Source organism: Mrakia frigida (assembly GCF_051309035.1).
Source record: "Mrakia frigida strain ATCC 22029 unplaced genomic scaffold BDY24scaffold_16, whole genome shotgun sequence".
Classification (NCBI taxonomy): domain Eukaryota; kingdom Fungi; phylum Basidiomycota; class Tremellomycetes; order Cystofilobasidiales; family Mrakiaceae; genus Mrakia; species Mrakia frigida.
Genome location: NW_027481265.1, coordinates 317966 through 340404, shown reverse-complemented (window position 1 = coordinate 340404; position 22439 = coordinate 317966). Strand labels below are relative to the sequence as shown.

Sequence of the window (22439 nt, the reverse complement as noted above, 5' to 3'; positions counted from 1 at the left end):
ACAACAAAACAAAACAAAAAGAACTCAGCCGAAATCTCGCCAGCTCGAGGCATCTCGGCCTTCTCCTTCTTCCCTTCTTCCCTCCAACCCATCACCCATCACCCGTCACCCTCTCTCTCCCCCCCTCCATGAAATGTCCGCCCCCCCTCCTCCCCTCCCCTTCGCCCTCCGACCTCGTCCTCCCTCCCTCTTCGGCCAACCCCCGGCTCCAACAACGCAACAACCTCCGCCCTCGCTCTCCTCGCTGATCTTCTTCCTCCTCCTCCTGACCCTGATGAACTCGGGTCCGGCCGTTCAACCGATAGCGAACGGCGAAGGGGGAGCCGAGTTGGCTTGGGTGCCTAGTCGTGAGTTCCCCCGATCTCGGATCCGAAAAAAAGGGAGAGGGGAGGGAGGGAGGATGAGGGAGAGAGCTCGAGCTGACCGACGTTGGTGTTTTTGGTTGATGAAGGAGCCAGATTGGATCGGCGAATAGGGGAATTGGAGGGGTGGAAGGGGTGGGTTGATAACGGGACGGGGAGAGGGAATTATAGTTGGGAACTGGTGAGTTTTGGAAGGGATCAAGAGAGAAGAGGGAAGGAAGGAAGGAAGGAAGGAAGGAGAGGACGAGAGCTGACCATCTCCGTTTCCCTTCCTTCTCTTCTTTCGCTTCTCTTCGTTCTCGTTCGCTCTTCGCTCGGACTCAATTTCTCGTCGCTCGCTCTCATCGCCGCTTCTCTCTCTCTCGATCCTGCGCGCTTCGCCTCGCCGCTTCTCGTACCGCCTCCCTCGCTCACTTGATCGCTCCAGCCCTCCCCTTCCCCTCATCGTCTCCTCTCCTCTCTCCTCCCTCCCTCCTCCTCCTCCTCCTCCCTCCTCCCCAACAACCACCCTCCCACTCTCTATCCGCGCAACATCACAGGTTTCCTCCGACACTCCTTCTCTCACACCTTCAACCTCTCGGATCCAACGTCCAACCGAACTTCAACCTCGTTTCTCAACTCCCATCTCCTCAATCACGTCGATTGGAAGAAGGATCCCATTTTCAATGCGAAACCGTTACTTCCGAGGCTTAACGAAACCATAGAGCTTTCGAATTCGAACTCGACTCGGAGTCTACCAATCCGACGAGCGACGACGACGAACACAACGGACGTCGACGTCCTCTGGAGAGACGAACTCGCCAGCACTTCGATGCGCTCAGGAGGGTTCCCTTGGTTACCTCCTCTTCTTCCCGACGGGTCTCTGGTGGAAGGATACGAGGTCGAGAAGGGGATGGAGGTGGCTTGGACGGTGAAGGAAGGGTGGTGGGGGAAACGGAACAACGAGCGGTTGGGTCAGGGTTTGGATCAGGAGGAGGGCTGGAAGAGAGAGTGGGGCGCTGTGAAGGTTAGTATTAGTACGAGAGAGAAAAAAAAGTGGCTTCGGAGCTGATCTGCGTTTGGTTTGTTGGCAGGGAACGATGGACTTCACCTCGGAATGGTCAGGTCAGACTCAGAGCTACACCATCCAAGGCTTTCACGAGCTCAAGACGGGGACGATCTACTTGCTTGGTTCGAGTAACTCGTTAGTTCCAATCCCTCCCCTCTTCCCATTCACCCAACCCTCACTTACTTTCCGCTTCTCGTTCGCGAAACCCAAGATCCATCATCGACCTCCGTCTCCTCCCCTCCTTCTTCCCTCGACACTCTCTCGCTTGGAACTCCACCACCCGGTTCGTCACCCGAGCGCTCGAGGAGAGGATCGACGTTTTGAGGGAGGAGTTCGAGAGAGGGTTGCCGACTGGTGGTTCAGGCGAGCAGGAGGGTGAGTTCGATGGGAAGAAGAGCGGACGCGTCGAGGGACGAACCTGACGCGTTATTTTCCTTTTCAGAATCCATCTCGGCCTACACAACCTGTCCGCTTCAGATCGTATTGAGATTGGCTCCTCTTCGTTCGTTCTTCTATCTCGCATCTCGTTTCGTTCCGCTCAAAGTACTGACCTCTCGTTTCGTTCGTCTCGCCAGCTCATCACATCACCCTCGAGGACGTTTCTCTCGCTGAAGCGGAACTCTTGTACCCGACGGGTCTACCTGTGAAGACCTGGGAGGTGAAGCTCGAGCAGGCTGCGTGGTGGAGTTGGGAGTGTGGGTTGGCCGGGGTGTTGGAGGGAGGGGAGGGGATTCGGTGAGTCAGTCGGCGGAGAACGAGGACGAGAAACGAGTGAGAAAGAAAGAGAAAAAGGACTAAACTGACGGTCTGACGTTCGGCAGGTCCAACACGTTCTGGAAGATGTCGACGGATTGTGAGTCAGGTCCATCAACGAACGAAACTCGTCGCGTCTCAAACAAAATCGAACTGAAAACGTCTCTCTCCTCCCCTCCTTCTCTCGCAGACTCCTTCCTCTCCCTCCTCGCCTCCTTCACCACCGTCGTCCTCCTTGTCCGTCAAATGGAACGAACTCGAACTCCTTCCCAGCTCTCCAAGGTCGCCCTCCCAACCATCGCCATGCAGATCGTCCTCGACGGATGGTCCTTCGCCGCTCATCTCCTCGTCGGGATCGTGATCGATAACGAGTCGAGTTTGGCTTTGATCGCGCCGGGGTTCGTTTCCGGGATTGGGTTCGCTATGTTTGGACCTGTGAGTCGACTCGACTCTTTTCTCTCGCTCGTCTGCTCGACGGGAAGGTTTCGTTCTTCCTCGCTGACTCTTCGTTTTTGGTTCTCTCCGTTCGTTCGACTTCGTAGCGGTTCTGTATGGCCATCTCCCGCTCTCAAGCTCACGAACATGCTCCTCGTCCGACTCCTCGACCTGCTCCTCCTCCCACAACCGTTGCCGTCGCTGTCCCACCTCCTCCAGCGACACTCCCTCTTCCGGCTTCAGCACCGACGGAACCTTCGCCTCAAGTCATGCCTGGAGCTCTTCTCTCGCCCCCGACACCAGCACCAGCAGCACCAGTAGCAGCGGCACCGGCGCTGGTTCCAGTAACAGGAGCAGCAGCAGCAGCAGTACCGAGAGCACCCCCGATGCCACCGAGTTTCTTCGAGAACGCTGGACCTCAACGTTCGTTCTCTCTCTCTCTCTCTCTCTCTCTCTCTCTCTCCCTACCCTTTCTCCCCTCTCCTCCCATCCCTCTTTCTCCGCTCTAACCCCTCTCCCCTTCTTCCTCTTCTGTCACCCAGCCATCGTAGCCCTCATCGTCCTCTTCCTGTTCCTCCTCCAAACGGACGTCCTCCCCTTCGTCCTCCCCTTCGTCATCTTCCTCTTCTACCTCTTCTGGATCCCCCAGATCGTGCGAAACGCCGAACGAGGAACGAAAGGAGCCTTCTCGTGGTGGTACATTCTTGGGACGACGGCGGGGAGGTGCTGGCCGTTGGGGTACTTTTGGGGAGGGTGGGGAGGGAGGGAGAACGTTATGTTTTTGGAGAGGAGTAGTGAGTTTTCTTGCTTGCTGGTCCGAATTCTTTTTGGGGAACCTGTAGGGGTGGGATGAGGGAGGGAGGGAGGATAGGGTTTGGTTCGGTGAAGGGGAGGAAGGGAGAAACGATGGTCCTTTCGAGTGGAAAGGACGCGTCGATCTTCTCGTTTCTCGTTTCTCGTTTCTCGTTTCGTTTCCAAAACTAACCTCCTCCCTCCCTTCCCTTCCCTCCCCACTTCGTCTTCCCACCCATCCAGACTGGCTCCCCGCCATCCTCATCTCCCAATCCATCCAGCTGCTCTTCCTAGCCGGCCAAGACTTCATCTCCCCTACCTTCTTCCTCCCAGCTCGATTCGCTCCCCCGCCGCCTTACAACTACCATCTCCTCCTCCCTCGGAAGGGAGACGTCGAAGGTGGGAAGGGGTGGGAGATGGGAGATTGCTCGATTTGTATGGAACCGATCGTGAGGGACGACCTTGTTGAAGCAGGAGGAGAGGGATTGGGAGGTTTGGGAGGAGGAGGAAGGAAGAGTTGGGCGGTGGCGCCTTGTCAGCATGCTTTTGTGAGTTGTTTTCAGTACATTCGATGCTGCGTCGACTTTAGAGCTGACTCTCGTCGTTTCTCGTTCTCGGTCTTTTCTTCTGCAGCACTCAGCGTGCCTCGAGCCTTGGTTGGCGATCAAGACGGCTTGTCCGGAGTGTCGAGCTCCTTTGCCTCCTATGTAGACGTAGTTATAGGGGAAGGATTATTGAAGACGCGTATTCTAATGACTTTCATGACTCTTTCTTCTTTTCTCGTTCCTCGACGGTTCTCAAGAAAGCGTGTTCAGGTTCCGAAGCGACGCATTTGGGATTCTTCCTCCTTTGGACGTTTGCTTCGGTTTTCTCGCTATCACGGGGATCAACTGCTGATACCCTGCGCTTTATTGCTTGACTTGAGGCCACGTTGGATCTTCTCCATCGTCCTTTGCACGACGAGCGTTTGAATCGCGACGCGTTGACGCTTCGTTTCCTTTGGAGTTCTGCCATTTGATCTCACTCCTGCTCGAGTGAAGCTTCACTGCTGATCTCTAGCCTGCTCACTTCTCTTCCAACAGGACACGGTTCGATCCTTTTCGAGCATCGGCCTCAAACTTGGGCTTCAGCTCGGACGCGTCCATCAGTTGCGGGGAAAGACGACCTAGTACTTCTTCGAGATGGATCAGACTGACCTCTTTCCAACGAATCGAGCTACCCACTTCTACAAGCTCGCATCCTTCAGCCGAGGCAAGAGAAGGAAGTGGTTGTGTCGGTCAAGTTTCTGTCTCGGTTCACATCCGGGCCCTGATCCGACCAAACGACTCAGCCCTCTCTCTCCCTCCCTTTTCCCTTTGCCTCTTCCCGCTTTGCCGTCTTTCCCTTCAACCACCACGAGACCAACTCAACCCAACACCTTACCTTACCTCTCTATCAACCAATCCCTTCAACTCAAAATGGTCTACCCTACGTTCGTCCTTCCCTAGTACTCTAGCCGTTTGCATCCCAGAAACAGTCGAGCTCACCGAGATCCCCTCCCTTCCCTCTCCCTCTCCTCTCAGTTCCATCCCCTCCGACGTCCTCGACCTCATCAACAAGTTCTACCTCGCTTCCGACGTCTCTGAGGCTATGGATCCCGATGCCTACACGAAGTTCGCCTCCCTCTTCATTGAAGGATCAAGCTGCACGACTCCTCAGGGGGTCTTCACCAACTCGGAAGAGATTGCTGGGTTCCGTCGAATGGCTTTCGAGAAGGTTGAGAAGAGGAAGCATACCGTTCGAGAGATTTTCGTTGGAGAGGAGAGAGGAGCTGGATTGGCGAACGGAGAGGGATCGGTCTTCATTCGAGGACGAGTCGATTTCTGGTGAGTGGGAAGAAGAGCCTGAGGAGGAGGACGAGAACCAATCCATAGGAAGGGAGAGAGAGCTGACCTGGTTCTTTTCTTTGATCTTGTAGGATGAAAGATGGAACATATTCCGAGAACAATGCCTGGAGTGGGAGGATCGTCTTTGGAAAGAACGACAAGGGAGAGCTCAAGTTCGCGGAGTACCAGGTGCGTTCGCGTCTCTCCCTCGTCCATCCTCTTTCTTCTCCCTCCTCCTGACGTTCAACCTCCCTTCTATGATTGTTTGCAGGTGTACATGACGCCCAACCAGCACTGAGTGGAATTTGGATAGTCCTATATATCGTATTCTCTTCGCTAAGATCCCCCGGAGAAGGAAAAGAGACGCGTCGCCGGGCTCGCCATTTTGAGCTTTTCCCGGCCTCCACTGAGGGACCTCGATATCCCTGACAGTTTTGTTCCGTAACGGTGTCATCTTGGTATCCCAGCTCTGAGGAGAATCGAGAACTCGATTGAGTAAGGAGGCAAAAGCGAACTGACACTCCCGCGTCTCGTCCCTCTCGCGCCTGCGAGTTGCTCCTTCGCTTCGAGACCGAAGCTTTTCTTCAGCTGGGCCGAGCAGACACTGAAGGTATGGTTTAGGTCTTCCAGTATCAAATCCTCTCCAAAGCACCTAGCGGGCGATGGTCGGCAGTCGCTCGTCGTCGCGTCGTCGGACTCGGATCTCCTTCGAACATCTCGCTGCTCGTTTATCTACCTGATTATCTTTCACGATCTTATGAGCCTCTCGTACAGCTCTCTCCCTCTCTCCTGACAGTTGAGAATTCCCAATTCTACGAGAGAAAACGTGCCTCCTCCGACTGAACTTCCTCCCTTCGAGCCTCTCCCTCCCTCTTCGACCCCAACCGCGACTCCCCTTCTCCTCCTTTCGAAGGGAATCATCCTCCCACCGCCATGAACGACCTCAACCCTACTGCCTCTACATCTACCATCCCTTCCGACTTCGCTTCCCTTCTCCAAACCGTCACAGATCCCTCCTGGCTCGCTCAAGCAGCCCTCGCCATCTCCACCCCGTCTCCTTCCTCTTCCTCCTCTTCCCCTCCTCCCGACGCTCGTCTGATCAATACTGCTATTGACAAAGCATGGACAGCAACCTCGTCTTGGATCGTACCATTGGACGGAGACGCTGGAGGGGAGGAAGCTGTTGATGTTGAGCTCAAGGAGAGGTTGGGAGCGAGGAAGGAGCTCGCGAGAAGGAGGAGGAGGTTGGCGACTTGGTTCGAGTTCGAGGGAGAAACGCCTCTGGGAGAGAGCAGCTCGAAGGAGGAAGAAGAGGAGTTCCCTCTGGATTTGGACGACGATCCTTGGGCCAACAACAGCGACGACGACGAGGAGGAGGAGGAAGAGGAGGAGAAGGAAGCTCAGGTCGACCCTCCCTCGTCATCATCACCATCTTCCCCTCGTTCACCACTTCCCTTCAACCTCCCAACCTTCCTCACAGCACCTATCTTTCACCTCGCACTCCTCCTCACAACTCCATCTCAACTCCCAAACCTCCACGTCCTCGTTCGGAACCACTCGGCCTCCCTCCTCCCTCATCGACTCACCCTCCTCGAAGCCATCCCGGACTGGATCCCCCCAGATCAGTTCCATCGTCTTCTACCAAGGTGCGACGATACGTCAGGGCTCGAGGCTAGCTGGGCAGCAGAGCTGGAGCCAGCAGTCGTTTTCACGGCGGAGGAGAAGGAGGAACCCGTCGAAAAAGAGGAGGAGAACGAGCTCAACTCGACCACCAGCCGCCCCTTCCCTCTCCCCTCCAACCTCGTTTCCGACTGGTATCGCACTCGGATCGAATCCATCGAATCCAAATCAGGACTCGTCGATATCTCTCTCGCCTACGTCCAACACGCCGCCTCCCTTGGAGTCCCATCCCTCGATTCGCTCGGAGAGGACCTCTCCCTCCTCTCTCGACTCGTCTACGACAGTCGCACCCTCGCCGCCTCCTCCTCCTCCTCTTCCCTCCCACTCCCACCTCCTAAACCTCTCGACGACGATACCTGGACGCTCGCTCGTTGGAGAACCGCCTCGCCAGAAGAAGCAACCAAAGCCTACCTTCGTCACGCAACCCCCGAAACCATCGTCCCTCTCATCCAAACGCTCCTCCTCCCCTACCTCTTCGTCCTCCTCTCAAGATCAGAACGAACCGACTCCCCCGATCCCACCATCCCAGCTCGACTCATCCAGTACTGGCTCCTCGACGAAGGAACGCCCTTGGAACTCGTCGCAGAGGTCTTCGGAAAGAGCAAGGCGACTCTCCTGGAGAACGAACGGATCCTCAAGAAGGACGAGGAGGTCGCTAGACTTGCTCTGGCAATCTTGTACGGGAACAGGCAGACGAATCGATGGGACGAGATGAGTCGAGTCTTCGAATGCCTTCCGGCTTGGTCGTTCGGTCCAGAGGATCACGAAGATGGAGAAGGAGCGACGACTCTGCTCGCTCTCGCTCAGTTCCTTCGTCCGACGCCTACCTCTCCACCACCGCCCCCTTCCTCCCTCTACACCTTCTTCCACCCCCTTGGAGCACCCTCGTTATCCCTCCTTCTCGACTCCCTCGACGTTCATCTCGAGTCTGCTGAGACCCTTTCGAGGTGGGGAGTTCCAGCTCCTCTCGGTTGGTTCATCCTCTCCGCTCAGGATCGGTCGGAGCAGTTTGCTTGGGCGACGAGGATGGCGAGACGAGGTGGGGAGAGAGCGGAGGCGAACCAGACGGCTGCGAAGGGGAAGGTTGTGGTTGAAGGGTGGGAGGCGTTGCTGAGAGACATGAAGAAGCTGAGAGGAGGGTCGGGAGGAGACGATGGAGTTGCTGGAGCGTTTGGGTTGTTGGAGGAGGTGGAGGTCGTGAAGCTGTTCTTCGGAGGACTGCTGAGTTCTGGGAGTGAGTTCTCGAACCTTTTAACTCGTCTTTCTCGTCCCCTCGTCGCTGACCTTTCCTCGTCCCCTCCTCACGCGTCTTCTCAGACTTCGCTCTCGCCAAAACGATGCTCTACGCTAGACCCCCACCTCTGGATCGCCCGACGATGGAATCTCTCGTCCTTTCCGCCTCTGTCGAGTTCTACGAGAATGCTGAGACTGGAAACCTCCACGAAGGAGAGATGAAGCTTGCTTACGCCTGGTTCGTCGCCTTCCCTCCCTCTTTGGCGCTTCCTCTTCTTCTTTGCTGACCTCGTCTCTCTTTCTTCGCACTCCAGCCTCTCGGTCGTCACTCCTCCTACGCCAGCCCTCAAACGAGAGCAAGCTTTCATCGAAGCCACCTCCAAAATCACCTCCTACAACCTCCTCTCTTCCTCCAACAACCCTCTCTCCCCTCTCGAGATCCGGCTCTCCAAAGATCGACTCTCCCTCGTCTCTCAGGTCCTCTCCGCCTCGGACGACGCCTACAAGCACCCGGAAGTCATCCTCGATCTCGTCGACAAGCTCGGGTTCGACAAGGACGAGGGAGCAAAGGTCAAGGCCTTGGGGATGTGCTCGGACGCGGCGGTTCAGTCGGGAGATTGGGAGAAGGGAGTCGAGTTTGTGGAGAGAATGGTGGAGATTGTTGGAGGGTTTGAGAAGAGCAAGAGGAGGAAGCTCGCAGCAGCAGTGGGAGGAGGAGCAGGAGCAGCTCATTCGAGGTCGATCTCGTCGTCGTCGTCGTCGGTTCAGGGAGGGACGAGCAAAGAGGATCAAGCGGCGTCGATGGAGGAGGCTATCGAGGTGTGTTGGAAGACGGCTTTTCAGCTGGGGAGGCAGACGGAGTTCGACGATGTGGAGAGGAAGATGGCGCTGGTAGGACACGCTCTCAACTTCTGTCCGAGCGACTCGATCTCGGACCTCCTCGTCGCTTGGAAGAAGGTCGAGGAGGACGCGTCGAAACCTCGTTCCTCCACCGCCCACACCTCCTCCCAACACTCCCTCGGCCACGGATCCCCCTTCGGCAACTCCTCTTCCAACGGACAACCCACCACCGCCGAGCAACACGCCAGGGATCGGAAACGAGACATGGCAGCCCGAGCAGCAGCTCGAACCTTCTCCTCCCTCTCCTCTTCCCTCTCCTCCTTCCGACCTCTCGCCGTCTCTTCCTCGTCGTCAGCATCGGTTCCTCGGTCAGCCAGTCCAGCAGGATCGTCGTCGTTTAGGTCGGAAACCGGTGGTGGAGAGGGAGGAGGAACGAGAAGGTCGTTTGAAGGAGCTGGACCGTCGGTAGCTAGTCTGTTTGGGAGTGTGCAGCAGGGGGAGGAGGAGATTATGAACCACGGGAGGAGAGCGTTGACGAGGGGTGTGGGGTGGCTGTTGGGTGCTAGTGAGACGGAGATGGGAGGGGATGTGATCTGATGGAGGATTGAAACTTTGAACGCGTCGTTTCTTCGAGGCGAAGAGGGAAATTTATATCTAGACTCGAAGGATGTTCACTTGAAGTTGACTTGAAGGGCTGAAAGGGATTGGTGCACCCGCATCTCCTTCTGCTGGTTTCCTGCAACCGCTTTCTCACTCGTTCGAGTTCAGAGAAGCGACGCGTCGAATGTTCGAAGAGAAGATTACATCACGAAAGACGAAGTGGAGATGCAAGAGCAAAACATAAAGGAAAACGGAAGCGTAGCTAAGCATCCTTGGGGATGTACTCGAGAGCCGATGAAGTCTGTGGATCCGAGAGCAGAAGCGGCGAGACAGTGGGGTGAGAAGACGAACGCGACGTCCGCCGAATTGGAGAGCGAGGAAACGAGCTCACCATCATTCCTCCTCCGTCGAGACTGATCGAAGTTCCGTTGACGTACTCTCCAGCTCTGGAGATGAGCCAGATGACCGTTCCACCTGATGTTTCGAAGGGAGAGGAGAGGGTGAGCAGAAGAAAGAGGGTCGAGCAGGAAGCAAATGGCAGACTCACCAACGTCTTCAGCAGTTCCGAATCGATCTGCATCGGGAAAGCGATTCCTTTTAGCTTATTTTTTGTCGTAAAAACGCTCGTTGGGGGTACTCACGAGAAGGAGTGACGTGCAAATGAGCTCTAGCCCAAGGTTGATCTTTAATCGCTTCAAGTGATCCTCCTGACATCTCCGACGGGAAGATGTTTGGGAGAATGGCGACGCTTCGGATTCCAGCAGGGACGAGTCGAGCAGCTAGGACTCGAGACATGTGGAGAGCTGATGGAGAGAGGGGAGAGGAAACGGAGTCGGGAGACGCGTCGAAGTCAGAAAAAAGGAAAGTTGAGGGCGCACCTCCGGCCTTGCTTGCCTGTATGCGCAAAGATAAAGGAACGAGTCAACAAGTATTTATGAATGGCCAAGTGACGAAGGGCTGACCATGTAGGAGGGAGAGAGGAACCTGGGGCAATCGAGGAGGTCAGTTCGACTTCGAAGAACGAGAAGTCTATACCCGTTTTCGTCTCGACTCACTCTTCGACGATCAAGGAAGCGACTGAGGCAAAGTTGATGACGACCGGTGATCCCTCGGATTTCATGAGGAGAGGCATGAACTTGACCTGTTTGAAAGGAAGGGAAGAAAAACGGTCGATCAGCGAACTCGAGAGACGCGCCGAAGTTCGAAAGAAGGGAGGAACGGACCGTCATGAAGTAGGCAGCAGCTTCGTTCAACTGGGAGCTCTCAGTGAAGTCGGAGACTGAAGAGAAAGAAAGCAGAGTCAGATCGAGACGATGACACGCGGTTGAAAGGGCTTTTCGACTCACATTCGGCAGACCAAAGACTCTCTTGGACCTTGACGGGATCCGTAGCGTCTCCAGCGGCAGTCGGAAGGTTCTTTTGAAGACCAGCGTTGTTCTGAAGGGGGAGACAAGTCGAAGTGAGTGTCCCGCAGAAGATTAAAGGAGAAGGACTTACGATGAGCGCGTCGACCTTTCCGACCTCAGTCTCGACCTTGTGATAAATCTCCTCAATCGACAACTTGGAAGTAACGTCTCCTTGAACACTGTTTAAGTTGTAGAACCAAGAAGAAACGCTCGGATCTGAGCAGAGGGAACCGAGAAACAAGCAGACTCACGGAATCACTCGTCCCTCCAAGCCAGCGGCACTCTTCGCAACTTCATCAAGGTTCGATTTTCTCCTGCCGACGATGAAGACAGTCGCTCCGTTCTGAGCAAGAGCGAGAGTCATGTCTCGACCGAGACCTGAGCCACCTCCGGTGAGGACGACGACCTTGTTTTGAACGCTGAAGAGATTTGCGACGGAGAAACGAGAGAGAGACATGTCTGCTTGAGCTGAGTTGGTGGTGGTTTGGGAGAAGAAGATAAAGGAGGGAGCAGATTGATCTTTGAAGAAAACAGCTGACATCAGCAAGGGGAGTGCTGAGGCAAGCCCAAAAAGAGAGGGGCTCAGGGACTCATATCAAGATCTGGGTGGCTGCTTTTCTTTCCCCTGCCCACTTCCGACCCAAGGCATTCTTGATAGAGAGGATCTGAAATATCTATAAAAGTGAGCTGGTGCGATATCGCTTTGAAAGAGAGCTGGGGAAGAAGAGCCATTGGAATCTCGCAGTCGCATCGTCGAGTCGTTTCCTCGTTCCTCCTCCCTCAGTCGCTGCCCACTCGAACAAAGCGAAAGCCCAAAGGAAACGAAGAGTTAGAATCGGAATCGTGCCTCTCTCGAAGAGACAAGGGGCGGAAACATGGTTTGAACGAGTGGAAACCGACGCGTCGCGACATCGTCTCGACTCACTCACCATTTCCCTCCGTTATCCCCAGTTTGTCTCGTTCCACTCATGCAGCTTCTTCAGAGCCCTACAATCCTTCTTGTGGGTCATCCAGTGAGAGGTTTGGCACTCCTGCCGTTGAGACGAAGTGAAGAAAGGGAAAGAGAGGGAGCGTTAGCAGTTCTCGTCCGTCCGTTCGTTCCTGCCCTTGAACTGAAGCTCTCCGGTAAGCTCGATTAAGAGAGCAGTCCAGCGTATTTTAAGGAGCAGCACGAGAACAGAACACTCACTCTACTGCAATAACGCGACGAACAGCGAGCGCAACCCGTCTTGGAGGGTTTTCCGCACGAGCTGCAAGACATGATCCTTCCTGAATCGTTTGAGCTTCGGAGGAGCCGATTTAGCTCTCTGATTCTCTTTACAGGGACAGGTATCGTCTGAAGGGAGGGTCAGGAAACGAACGAAGGTCGGCTCAAAGGAAGGTGAAGCCGCAAGGGAGAAAGAGCAGACCAACGAACCTCGACTGTCCCAAAATCCTTCACCACGAAGCCGATCCTTCGATCGTAGAACTCCGAAACCATAGCGTTCTTCAGGACCAGCGTTTTTCCAACTTGTATTCCGACCTTCTCGATGTCTGCTCGAGAATGAGTCGGAAACGAGACCATCGTCGGGGTGTTGGACGCGTCGACGAGGGTATAACTGGGTACGGGTTCCGTTCGACCTCGGTAACCCAGCTCAGTGACCTAAAAGTGCAAATGATGTAAGTTTAGGGTCAGTGGACGAAGTACAGGACCGAAAAGGGAGGAGGGAAAGAGGCAGGGGACAGCGCCGCGGGAGACTCACGTCGAAGATCCAAACCCATGACTCTCCAGGTTCGGGAGGCAGGATGGGTGTGTGAGAGAGAGCGATGAACTTAATCTTGTCGTCGAGATCCTGCGTCCGTTTCAAGTGGGATGGCGGGAGAGGAGAGGAGGGAGGAGGAAGAAGGAGAGATCAGTGCGAGCTCTCTTCTTGCGGCTCCTGGAACTGGGAGCCAGCGACCTGAATGCAAACGAGCATAAAAACTTACAAGAGTGTACGAGGTGAGAGTGTTCATGGTCCGAACTCGCTGAATCTCGCAATTGAGGTAAAACGAGGCTGATGGCGTCGGGGGGAAGGAGGGATGAGCTCGCGAAAACAACGACGAGCTCACCCTCCTCCCAACCATCTCCTTCTCACACTATGTCCCTCACCCCCTCCCGCCGTGCTCCTTCGAATCGACATCTCCCTCTCCCCTCTCCTTCCACTTCTCTTCGATCGCAAGCCTCTTCTTTACCCCCAGACGCCTGGTCTTCGCCTCCTCTCGCCTCGAGCTCCTCGTCCTCCAAAACAAGCTACACCTCCTTCTCTCGCTCCCTCAAACCCAAACGGAAATCGGATCCTTCCAGTCTCCTCTTCTCCGTAGGCGAACCCGTTCTCGTTAGCGTGCTCAGTGGAGGGACAGGCGGTGGCTTACCGGCTGTAGGAGTCGTGGTAGAGATGTGGGAGCGTGAAGAGGAGGAAGGAGGGAGCGAGGACGAGGAGGAAGGAAGCGAGAGTGATCTGGGAGGAGTAGATGGCGAAGCTGAAGGACGAGATGGAGTGGAGAAGGAAGGAAAAGGGATGTGGGTTAGGGTCAAGTGGTTTCAGAGGGTCAGGGAGGTGCCTAGTATGATGCAGAGCAGGTTGGGAGGAGTCGGGGACAAGGTGAGCTTCGATTTCCTTCCCTTCGTCCTTCTCGCTGCCTCATCAGCCCGTATCTTATCGATCAGTCAAGACGTAGATGGACACGGAAGCTGATTACCCCCTCTCCCTATTACTGTCAATCAACGCTCGTTCAGCTCAAACTCTACTACACCTCCTCCAACCCCTCCTTCTCCTCCCACTCTTCCTCTTCCTCCTTCTCCCCTCCCATCCCAACCTCTTCGCTCCTCTCCCCAGCTCACATCCTCTCCCGCCCGCCACCCAAACCTAAATCTCTCACCGTAGATCCTACCACAGGCAAGAAGCTCAAACAAGGGAGAGGATGGACCTACGTCGAGGAGGAGGGATCTTCCTCTGGTTCGGACGAGGACGACGGAGCGAAGGAGAAGTCATCGCTCCAGATCTCAGGAGCTAGTGCTCTGGGATCCTTCCAGTTTGGACGAATGGAAGTCCCCAAGACGTATTGGTGTGCTGGGATCTGCGATTCGAGAGGTGGGGAGGTGTGGGAATGGGAGGAGGTCGGGTACAAGGGTGGGTGGGAGGAGTTCAGGTTGGACGCTTTGAAGAAGGCGAAGGGTGGCGAGCTGGAGGGTTGGGTCACCAAGAGGCCGAAGAGGGAGAAGAAGGGAAGGAAGAGTGGTGGGGAGGTGAAGGAGAGGAAGGTGGAGGAGAAGCAGAAGGGGAAGGGGAAGGGGAGGGAGAAGGTGAGTTTCCGAACCTCGACGCGTCTTTGCTTTGAAGCTTCGGAAGCTGATCTCTTTCTTTTTCCTTGCTGGACGCGCTGGGTTCTTAGGCTTCTACAACGACCAAGTCACCCTCCAAGAAGTCAATCACCACCTCACCCTCTAAATCAACCACGACAACCTCCCCGTCCAAACGACCTCGTCGCACCACCGCCGCTCGTTCCCTCTCTCCCTCCTCGGATGAAGACGAAGAAGACCAAGACTCCGGCTCCGAAGCTTCCATCTCTTCCTCCTCAGGCTCCTCATCCGGCGGCTCAGCATCAGCGTCAGGGTCATCTTCGTCCGAGGAAGAAGACTATGCGGAGGAAGGTCGGGGAGGTCGAGGTCGAGGAGGGAAGGTTCAACGAACAATGGGAGGACGAGGGTCGGTTGTTGCAGAGAGAAAGTTGGCGAAGAAGCAGAAGGTGCAGGAGAAGAAGATCAAGAGTACCATCAAGAGGTTGAGGGCTCCGAAGGCGAGGCCGTTGGTTGATTTGGTGGAAGGAGTGAGTCTTGTTTACCTCTCTTCGTCCCTTTTCTCGAGGAGCTAAGAACTTCCTGACTTTCCATTCGGACTTCTTTTCGTCCCTTTCGTTCATCCAGAAACTACCTCAAGATCCTTACGCTCGAGCGATGCACCTCCTTCACGTGGGAGCGACGCCGGAAACGCTGCCTTGTCGAGAGGAGCAGTACGCGGATGTGTTGGTCAAGATTGAGGGTGTGATTGAGGGTGGTGGAGGAGGTTGTATCTGTGAGTCGCTTCGTTTCCCATCATATCTCCTCCTCTCGAGCGCCTACGACGAAGAAACGAGACCAGACGCGTCTCTCGTTTCTTCGCCCGCCTCTTTCCAATCGCTGACTCAACGCTTTCTTCTGTTGGGTGTGAGACAGACATCTCGGGTCAACCAGGAACAGGAAAAACAGCGACCGTTCACGCTGTCGTTCGAGAACTGAGGCAGAAGGCTCAGGATTTGGTTCGTCTCGTCTTCTCTTTCTCCCATCCCTTTCCTTCCCTGCTTCTCTCGTTCTCTCCTTATCTCTTCTTTCTGCCGTCCCTTACTAATCTTCTCTCTCTTATTTATCCCTCGCTTCCCTCCTCTCACAGGAAATCCCACCCTTCGAATACGTCGAAATCAACGGTCTCAAGATTCCCGATCCAGGACATGCCTACGTCGTTCTTTGGGAAGCCATCTGCGGAGGTTCCGTCGACCCTGACGCCGACGAGCAGGACCCCGATCATGCTGCTGGAGGACCTGGAGCGAAGAAGGTTTCTGCGAAGGCGGCGCTGAGAGGGTTGGAGGGTCATTTCTCGGGGCGACGAGGAGGTGGAGGAGTTGGCGGAGCTAGGAACTGTACTTAGTGAGTGTCGAAGCTCTACAAAACACTCAATCTCGAAGGAGGGAGGACGAGCGCAAGTGACTGACCGCTCTGTTCGTTCGTTTCGTTCCGTTTCGGGCAGCGTCGTGCTGATGGACGAACTCGATCAGCTCTTCACCGCTAAACAAGACGTCGTGTACAACTTCTTCAACTGGCCGACGATTCCTGGGTCTCAGCTCGTCGTTATCGCGGTGGCCAACACGATGGATATGCCGGAGAAGTTGGCTGGGAGGGTGAAGAGTCGGATGGGTGAGTCTTTGCTTTTCGTCGTCTCTTCCCTTCGCTTTCTCCTATCGCCTCCGTCTCTCCTTGAGTCTTCGATAACTGACTCTCGCTCCGTCGAATCTCTCGCTCACAGGAATGGAACGAATCAACTTCCCTCCCTACACCAAGGATCAACTCGTCGAGATCGCTCAGTCCCGTCTCATCCCTCATCCGTCGCCGGAAGGAGTTCTCGGGAAGCTTTCCCATCAGGTCATCGAGAAGGAAGCTCTCATGCTGGCTGCTGCTAGGACGACGGGAGTGACGGGAGATGCGAGGAGGATGCTGGATGTTTGCAGGTGAGTTTTGTCTCTTCCTCCTTCCTCTTCTCGCCTCTTTTTCCCTCGTCGTCTTCACCTCGCCCGCCCTCCGAACCCATGACTTACCAAGCTCGACGTCGTTCCTTCGCAGACGAGCCGTCGAAGTCGCTTCCATCGCACCACCAGCCCAACCCACCTCCTCGAAGTTCACTCCTCAGCCGGTCAAAACGAAACAGATCCTCGCCGTTCTCGTTGAGATGTCCAAGAATCCTACGGCTCAGTTCGTAAGGAACTGCACTCTCTACGAGAAGGTTATGCTCGCTGCGGTGGTGAGAGGAGTGAGGAAGGCCGGTGTTGGAGAGGTTGAATGGGGCAAGGTGAGTTTTTCGCTTCGCTTCGCCTTCTTCGTCCTGACTATCTCTTTTTCGAGAACGCTGACCACTTCTCTCTCGTCCACTCCTTCCTCTTCTCTCTCCGTCTGCTCTCTCACCCTCCTCGAACTCGTCGTCCTCGTCCTCGTCCCTTCCAGATCAAATCCGACCACTCCCTTATCCTCTCCTCCCTCACCCTCCTCCCCTCCTCCCAAACTCGTCTTCTCCCAACCGAATACCTCACCGTCCTCGCATCTCTCGCTTCAGGCTACGCTCTCTCCGTTGCTGGGGCGTCGGGAGGAGGAGCTACGATTGTAGAGGAGCAGAGAAAGGTCGGGATGGGAGCGGGGATGGACGAGAGTGAGGTGGGGAGGGTCTTGAGGGATTTGAAGGGCGAGGTGGGAGGAGAAAGGTGGAGAGGAATGTTCGAGTGATGGGCTCTTTTGCGAGGAAGGATCTGATGATGTCTTGTTCGATAGCGTTCGTTCTCGAGATCTACGGGCGCGCCTTGAGGACTCAAGCGTTGTCGCTCCCAATCTAGTGAGGTATTGGGCATTAAAATTGAGACTCAATAACTGAACCAAAAGTTAAAGTAGTAATCCTTGTGGACAAGAAACGAAAGAAAAGGAACACGACGAAGAGAGCAGGACGCGTCTCAGCTCGAACTAAGTCTCCAACTTCTTCTTCACGTCCGTCTCCCTCCTCCTCTGAGTACCCTTGAGGAACCACGAGACTGATAAGCAGAAACAATGGGCGAGGGTCAGCTGTAAGTAAAGAAGCCCCAGTGAAGTCGAAGTTGACCTCGACGAAAAGGAAGTAGGCGAGACTCACAAGCAGCAGCAACTCCCGTCATGCAAGCCATGTAAACTAATCCGTTCCGTAAAGATCCATCAGGAGCAGCAAGAGCACCGATCACTGATTTAGGGGGGAAGAGAGAGAGAGAGGTCAGCGACGACGTCGAGACCTATGGCTCTTCTTCCTTTTCGTGTGCTCACCTTCCGTTGATACGATACTCCAAATCGCAGCCAGTACCGTCAGAAGCATTGTCGTGGCTTCTGGATTCCTCGTTAACTCGGATCCAAGTTCCAAAGCCACTGTGAGAGACGAAAAGACGATCGGGGTGTGAGCTTTAGCTTCTTTCGAGGGACGCGTCGAACGGGTGATCAAGAGAACACTCACAAGGACTCAAAGAGAACCCGCAGATCCCCATCACACAGAACAGGCCATACAAGCCTCCGTCGTTGCCTCTCTTGACAGCGAAGACGAGCCCGACGAAGCAGAAGAAAACGGCCGTCGCTCCTGACTTGAGGGCGATTGCGAGGTGCGAGACGAGGACGCGGTCGAAGAGAGGAGCGGCAGCGAGAGTGAAGACGATTCCTGCTGCTATGATGGCGGCTCCCATGAAACCGGCGGCTAGAGACGAAGGAGGAAACCTGAAGGTCAGAAACGAAGTAAAGAGATAGCAACAAAAACTCACTCGTCGAATCGTATCCGTAGGGAAGCGTAATCTGGCCGATGAAGCTCTCTACTGAGAGTAGCGCACTAGCTACCATAGTCCAACAGAAGGCGATTACTGCAGCAGAAACAGAGAGTACGAGGAGGTCAGCCTTCAAAACGAAAACGCGTCGGGGAGAGAGACGGGACGAACTGTAGAAATCGAACCGTTCACGACGAGACATGGACTCTCGACCGACGACCTCCCCGTCTACACCGGCTTCCGACGAAATGGGTCCTCCGAAGCCGCAGATCATCTTAAGGACAGGGAAGAAGGGGAGGGATTTGGTTGAGGCGGTGAAAGTGGGAGGAGTAGGAGGAGCGGAGAAGACGAGGAAGCTGCAGGGAAAGCGAGGAAGGATGTTACATATGAGTTGATAGCCTCGTATTGATGCGAAAGGAGGAGGGAAACCGGAGGAAAGGGAGCTTACCAGGTTAATCCTAAAACTGTCGAGATCCCAGAGTTGACGAGAAGTCCAAATCGCATATCCGAGGCGTTGACGACAAAAGCAGGAGACAAGATTTGACCGAGTAGAGATCCGAAAATGATCGCTAGATGAAAACAAAGCCCCAGTTAGCTCGAGCCTCTCTGACCGAACTCAGCTCACGACGCGTCCGATTCAAACACACCCATGCTGTAAATCGCCGTCGCAGTGGTTCTCCCCTTCTCATTGAAGAACAGTTCGACCCATTTTGGTCCAATCGTACCCACTAGAGGCGTTCCCATGCCGAGGAAGCAGTGACCTAGGACGAGCAGAGGATATCCTTTGGTTGGGTTTGCCGTCGCTGCGACCCGTAGCCAAACCCCGAAGAAAGACGCTAAGGCTCCGAGCCAGCATGTGTACTTGACTCCTACACGCTGAATGATGTATGGAACGAAGAACCCTGGTGTTGGGGAAAGAAGGGAGAAGAGAGCGGAGTCAGACGACGGACGGGAAAGCAAACGACGAGGAGAGCCGAGTAGAAGGAAGTAAACGAACCGAAGACGATCACTGTGAAGATAAGATGGGATCGGAGGTCAGAAAGAGCCACAATTCGAGAGAAGGAACCTTTTTCGAATCCACGAGAAAGAGATCCTCCCTCCGTCTCAACCAAATCTCCCCTGTCTCCTCGTTCTCAAGATAAACTGACCGAAAACGTTCATGGCGTTGGTCAGCCAGTTGAACTGTTAGATGTGCACCATACAAAGTTAGTCAGCGAGATGAAACAACGAAGAAGAGGCGTCGGAGAGAGGAAGGTGACGAACTTGGGCCGTCGTGATGTCGAAGTACGTCCTCGTTTGGTCGAAGATAGCAGCGAACCAAACCCCGTTCATCCCTAGCACGATGTTGATGATAGATCTGTGCGAGTGGGGAACAAGCAGTCAGAAGGAGAGGGTGAAGAAGAAACCCCGACAGGCGGAGAGGGAGAGGAAAGAGAGAGAGCTCACAACCCCGCGAGACCTGCCCATCTGAAGGTCGAAAGAGGGTAGGAGTTCGAGACAGCATCTTCTTCGACCCAAAGCTGAAACAAGATGATAAGCTCACCTCCGTTTGTAGAGTCGATAGACGGGCAAAGGCGACTCGACCGCCAGCGGATCAGCAGCGGCAGGGACATGAGCTTTGTCTGATGCTTTGCCGTCTTCTTCAGACGTGGTAGACTTGTAGCTGTCGTTCTTGGTGAGTACTGCGAGCTCAACTGTTTCCTTTTCCTCGTCTGACGAGGGAGAAGTGGGGAGGGAAGCCATGAGACTCTCGACGAGGGAGAGAGTCGGAGGGAGGGCGAGGGAGCGAGTCGAGGGAGAGGGAAGGAAGTTGTGGTTGAGCGGAGGGAAGGAAGGAAGCTTAACTTCGGCTTGGATCCAAATGGAGAGTGCGGCGGACCTGTTCCGACTCGTTTTGTAGTCGTGCGTGGGCGGAGGGAAGAGCGGAGAGGAGAGAAGAGTACGGGGGTGAAGGGAAAGAGGTGAAGAAGGGGGTGCGAGCTCGACGAGAGTTGACCAGGGGAGGTGACGTGAAATCTGGGAAGGTGCTCGCTGAGCTCGATGCCCAGATAGAGGTGCTGTTAAGGGTTCAGGGTTGAAAGTGAGCTTGAAGACGATCAAAGGGAAGGCGAGAGAGACGCTTGAAGCAGGGGCTAGAGAGAGGAAAGGAGAAGCGAGGACGGAGTCATTGAGCCTCCAAGCCGGCACGCGTTTCTGATCTCGAGAAGGATTTCTTCGAGGTCCTGGAAGCAGATTGAGATGAAGAGTTCCCTGAAGGGTATAGATGGTGAAGGTTTGAGGCGACGATTCATATCTCAAGCCCAAAAGAAAACCGGATCAGTTCGGCAGCCGTCCGAAAGTTGAGCTCGTCTCGCCCTTCTTATCTTTCCTTCCTCCCTTCTTTTGGACCTCCCAACCATCACCTACTCTCAACCCAACCCAACCCATTCACTCTCCCCCCCTCTAAACTTTCCTCCCCTATGTCTGAACCTGGCTTCCTCTCTTCCAACCGATACGGAAAGGACAAAGTGCGAGTCTGTCGAGTCGTTCGAACTCCTGCATCTGAAGGATCTCCAGCAAAGCAGGATGGTGAGTCCCTCCCCTTCCCTCGTCTCGGTCCTGCTGAATGATAGCCAGTGAACAAACTTTTTGAACTGACTCTCTCAACTCTACTTCTCTTGCCTTCGCTGCTTTGTGCGATCCTTCTCAGTCGTCGAGTACGTCGTCCGAGCTCTCCTCGAGGGCGACGTCGAAGAAAGCTACACCAAGGCCGATAACGCTTCAGTCGTAGCTACCGATACTGGTAAGTCCATCTCTTTTCGTCCCTCTTCTTCTCCGCTTGCTCCACAAAGCTATCTTGGACCTGTGAGAGCTCTAAAAGGGTTTATCGCAGCACCCTCCTCCCATCTCCTCGCCTCCCCCCTTCACCTCCCTCCCTCCGTTCCGCATCTGTCCTGCCTTCTCTTCTTGCACATTCTGATCTTTTCTCGCCTTCCTTTACCCGCTCTACCAGTCAAGAACACCGTCTACATCCTCGCAAAGACCTCGCCTCACGTTCTCACTCCTGAGCTCTTTGCGCTTCACCTCGCCCTTCACTTCGTTACCAAGTACCCTCACATCCACAAGTCCTTCGTCGACATCGAGAGCTTGAGATGGTCTAGAATCGACGTGAGTCCCTTCTCTCTACCTCTCTCCTGCCAGCTCCCCATCCTCGCATAGAACGAAGGATAAGCAACGGAGTCGAGCTCATCCCGACCGACGACGCGGCTGAGCTCGATTCCGCGTCCCGATTCCAAATGGCTTTGAGCTCGAGCTCACCTTTCGCCTTCCTTCCCTGTCTTTTTCTTCTGTCCCCTTCCAAAACGAACAGGTCGAAGGACTCGGTCCTCACCCTCACTCTTTCCTCCGAGATGGAGAGGAGAAGAAGATCATCTCCGTTTCCGTCGACTCTTCAGCGGGCAAGGACAAGATCGTCGGAACCGTCAAGTCTGGACTGCAGGATTTGCTCGTCCTCAAGTCGGGAGGAAGCTCCTTCACTGGGTTCTTTAGAGATGAGAACACTACTCTTCCTGGTGAGTCCGTTTCCTTATCTTCTCGATTTGACGTTGAGTCGAGGGGTGAGCTTCGAGCTGACTCTGTTCTCTGTCGGTTTGGATTTCCGTAGAGGTCGAAGATCGGATCTTCTCGACTTCGGTCACCCTCTCCTACGACTTTGTTCTTCCTCCCAACGTCCCTTTGACTATCGACTCGCTTCCTGAGGTCGACGCTGCTCTCGGTTTCACCAAGGTTCGTCCGTCGTCCCTTGACGCGTCAATTCTTCTGATCTCCGCGCTGTAGCTGACGACGGCTTCTCCCTTCCCGATAAAACCAGACTGCTGAGGCTGGAAGGAAGACAACTTTGGAGGTCTTCGCAACTGACGACTCGGCGTCCGTTCAAGTTCGTCGCGTCTCTCCCTCCCGTACCTCGTTTCCTCTCGGGATCGAATGTAGACTGACTCTACCTCCTATCTTTCGCGTCTTTACTCCCCGTGTCTATCCAGGCTACCCTCTACAAGGCCGCTCAAACCCTCCTCACCGTCGCTCCCTCCGTCTCCTCCGTCTCGTACTCCCTCCCCAACAAGCACTACATGTTCGTCCTTCCCTCCTTCTGGCCTTTCTGCTCCTTCGATCTCTCCTTCTTTCTCCGCTTTCTCTGAAACCAAACGCTGAGAGCTGACCTCTCCCTCCCTCCCTCTCGTCGTCCTTCCTTTCGTTCGAACCAACCCAGGCCCGTCAACCTCACCCCCTTCAACCTCGAGAACGGAAAAGGTCGAGCCGGAGGAGTCGAGGTCTTCGAGCCTGTCGCCTCTCCCAGTGG

General features: G+C 54.9%; 8 protein-coding genes across 8 annotated transcripts; 5 read left to right on the top strand and 3 right to left on the bottom strand.

Moving 5' to 3' along the window:
* Positions 1–13: 13 nt before the first annotated feature.
* TUL1 (ubiquitin-protein ligase TUL1) lies at positions 14–4162 on the top strand. Its single transcript, XM_076644627.1, has 13 exons — positions 14–347; positions 452–543; positions 790–1368; positions 1436–1545; positions 1622–1785; positions 1853–1912; positions 1986–2145; positions 2232–2263; positions 2354–2598; positions 2706–3021; positions 3141–3392; positions 3634–3938; positions 4024–4162. The coding sequence occupies exons 1-13, from the start codon at positions 134–136 to the stop codon at positions 4099–4101; spliced, it is 2607 nt and encodes an 868-aa protein (XP_076496487.1). The 5' UTR covers positions 14–133; the 3' UTR covers positions 4102–4162.
* A 685-nt stretch (positions 4163–4847) lies between these two features.
* BDY24DRAFT_415369 (uncharacterized protein) lies at positions 4848–5553 on the top strand (the record flags this gene model as incomplete). Its single annotated transcript, XM_076643441.1, has 4 exons — positions 4848–4861; positions 4953–5255; positions 5348–5444; positions 5527–5553. The coding sequence occupies 4 exons, from the start codon at positions 4848–4850 to the stop codon at positions 5551–5553; spliced, it is 441 nt and encodes a 146-aa protein (XP_076496486.1).
* Positions 5554–6188: 635 nt separating this feature from the next.
* Positions 6189–9605, top strand: BDY24DRAFT_370378 (secretory pathway protein Sec39-domain-containing protein; the record flags this gene model as incomplete). Its single annotated transcript, XM_076638107.1, has 3 exons — positions 6189–8169; positions 8253–8406; positions 8483–9605. 3 exons carry the CDS (start codon positions 6189–6191, stop codon positions 9603–9605), a joined length of 3258 nt encoding a protein of 1085 aa, XP_076496485.1.
* A 265-nt stretch (positions 9606–9870) lies between these two features.
* Positions 9871–11555, bottom strand: BDY24DRAFT_370377 (SDR family NAD(P)-dependent oxidoreductase; the record flags this gene model as incomplete). Its single annotated transcript, XM_076638106.1, has 9 exons — positions 9871–9909; positions 10000–10082; positions 10156–10182; positions 10250–10411; positions 10487–10502; positions 10664–10749; positions 10955–11045; positions 11106–11193; positions 11266–11555. 9 exons carry the CDS (start codon positions 11553–11555, stop codon positions 9871–9873), a joined length of 882 nt encoding a protein of 293 aa, XP_076496484.1.
* A 114-nt stretch (positions 11556–11669) lies between these two features.
* BDY24DRAFT_389657 (zinc finger MYND domain-containing protein) lies at positions 11670–13116 on the bottom strand. Its single transcript, XM_076640567.1, has 6 exons — positions 12983–13116; positions 12757–12846; positions 12432–12656; positions 12204–12350; positions 11944–12045; positions 11670–11801 (listed from the first exon to the last, which is right to left on the bottom strand). Exons 1-5 carry the CDS (start codon positions 13007–13009, stop codon positions 11956–11958), a joined length of 579 nt encoding a protein of 192 aa, XP_076496483.1. The 5' UTR covers positions 13010–13116; the 3' UTR covers positions 11670–11801; positions 11944–11955.
* BDY24DRAFT_389655 (uncharacterized protein) lies at positions 13117–17102 on the top strand. Its single transcript, XM_076640566.1, has 10 exons — positions 13117–13638; positions 13773–14339; positions 14429–14863; positions 14961–15108; positions 15249–15331; positions 15463–15716; positions 15817–15983; positions 16093–16294; positions 16407–16632; positions 16785–17102. Exons 1-10 carry the CDS (start codon positions 13135–13137, stop codon positions 17058–17060), a joined length of 2862 nt encoding a protein of 953 aa, XP_076496482.1. The 5' UTR covers positions 13117–13134; the 3' UTR covers positions 17061–17102.
* A 189-nt stretch (positions 17103–17291) lies between these two features.
* On the bottom strand, positions 17292–19846 carry BDY24DRAFT_415365 (major facilitator superfamily domain-containing protein; the record flags this gene model as incomplete). The annotated part of the gene is made up of 13 exons (XM_076643440.1): positions 17292–17359; positions 17458–17541; positions 17622–17720; positions 17806–18039; positions 18104–18199; positions 18275–18459; positions 18552–18672; positions 18751–19005; positions 19101–19112; positions 19252–19285; positions 19367–19460; positions 19550–19570; positions 19647–19846. 13 exons carry the CDS (start codon positions 19844–19846, stop codon positions 17292–17294), a joined length of 1503 nt encoding a protein of 500 aa, XP_076496481.1.
* A 610-nt stretch (positions 19847–20456) lies between these two features.
* On the top strand, positions 20457–22372 carry BDY24DRAFT_389646 (uncharacterized protein). Its single transcript, XM_076640565.1, has 7 exons — positions 20457–20671; positions 20793–20885; positions 21096–21250; positions 21453–21654; positions 21747–21868; positions 21954–22019; positions 22123–22372. The coding sequence occupies exons 1-7, from the start codon at positions 20563–20565 to the stop codon at positions 22276–22278; spliced, it is 903 nt and encodes a 300-aa protein (XP_076496480.1). The 5' UTR covers positions 20457–20562; the 3' UTR covers positions 22279–22372.
* The last annotated feature ends 67 nt before the right edge of the window (positions 22373–22439 follow it).

Bases quoted from the DNA above. Each gene is read 5' to 3' on its own strand.
- BDY24DRAFT_389655 (XM_076640566.1), top strand. From the start codon at position 13,135: ATGTCCCTCACCCCCTCCCGCCGTGCTCCTTCGAATCGACATCTCCCT. The intron at 13,639-13,772 runs GTGAGCTTCGAT...ACGCTCGTTCAG, and splicing joins TGGGAGGAGTCGGGGACAAG to CTCAAACTCTACTACACCTC. The intron at 16,633-16,784 runs GTGAGTTTTTCG...CGTCCCTTCCAG, and splicing joins GAGAGGTTGAATGGGGCAAG to ATCAAATCCGACCACTCCCT.
- BDY24DRAFT_389646 (XM_076640565.1), top strand. From the start codon at position 20,563: ATGTCTGAACCTGGCTTCCTCTCTTCCAACCGATACGGAAAGGACAAA. The intron at 20,672-20,792 runs GTGAGTCCCTCC...GATCCTTCTCAG, and splicing joins ATCTCCAGCAAAGCAGGATG to TCGTCGAGTACGTCGTCCGA. The intron at 21,251-21,452 runs GTGAGTCCCTTC...CAAAACGAACAG, and splicing joins TGAGATGGTCTAGAATCGAC to GTCGAAGGACTCGGTCCTCA.
- BDY24DRAFT_389657 (XM_076640567.1), bottom strand. From the start codon at position 13,009: ATGAACACTCTCACCTCGTACACTCTT. The intron at 12,847-12,982 runs GTAAGTTTTTAT...AAACGGACGCAG, and splicing joins CTCTCACCTCGTACACTCTT to GATCTCGACGACAAGATTAA. The intron at 12,046-12,203 runs GTGAGTGTTCTG...TCTCAACGGCAG, and splicing joins CGTCGCGTTATTGCAGTAGA to GAGTGCCAAACCTCTCACTG.
- TUL1 (XM_076644627.1), top strand. From the start codon at position 134: ATGTCCGCCCCCCCTCCTCCCCTCCCCTTCGCCCTCCGACCTCGTCCT. The intron at 1,369-1,435 runs GTTAGTATTAGT...GTTTGTTGGCAG, and splicing joins GAGAGTGGGGCGCTGTGAAG to GGAACGATGGACTTCACCTC. The intron at 1,913-1,985 runs GTTCGTTCTTCT...TCGTCTCGCCAG, and splicing joins ATTGAGATTGGCTCCTCTTC to CTCATCACATCACCCTCGAG.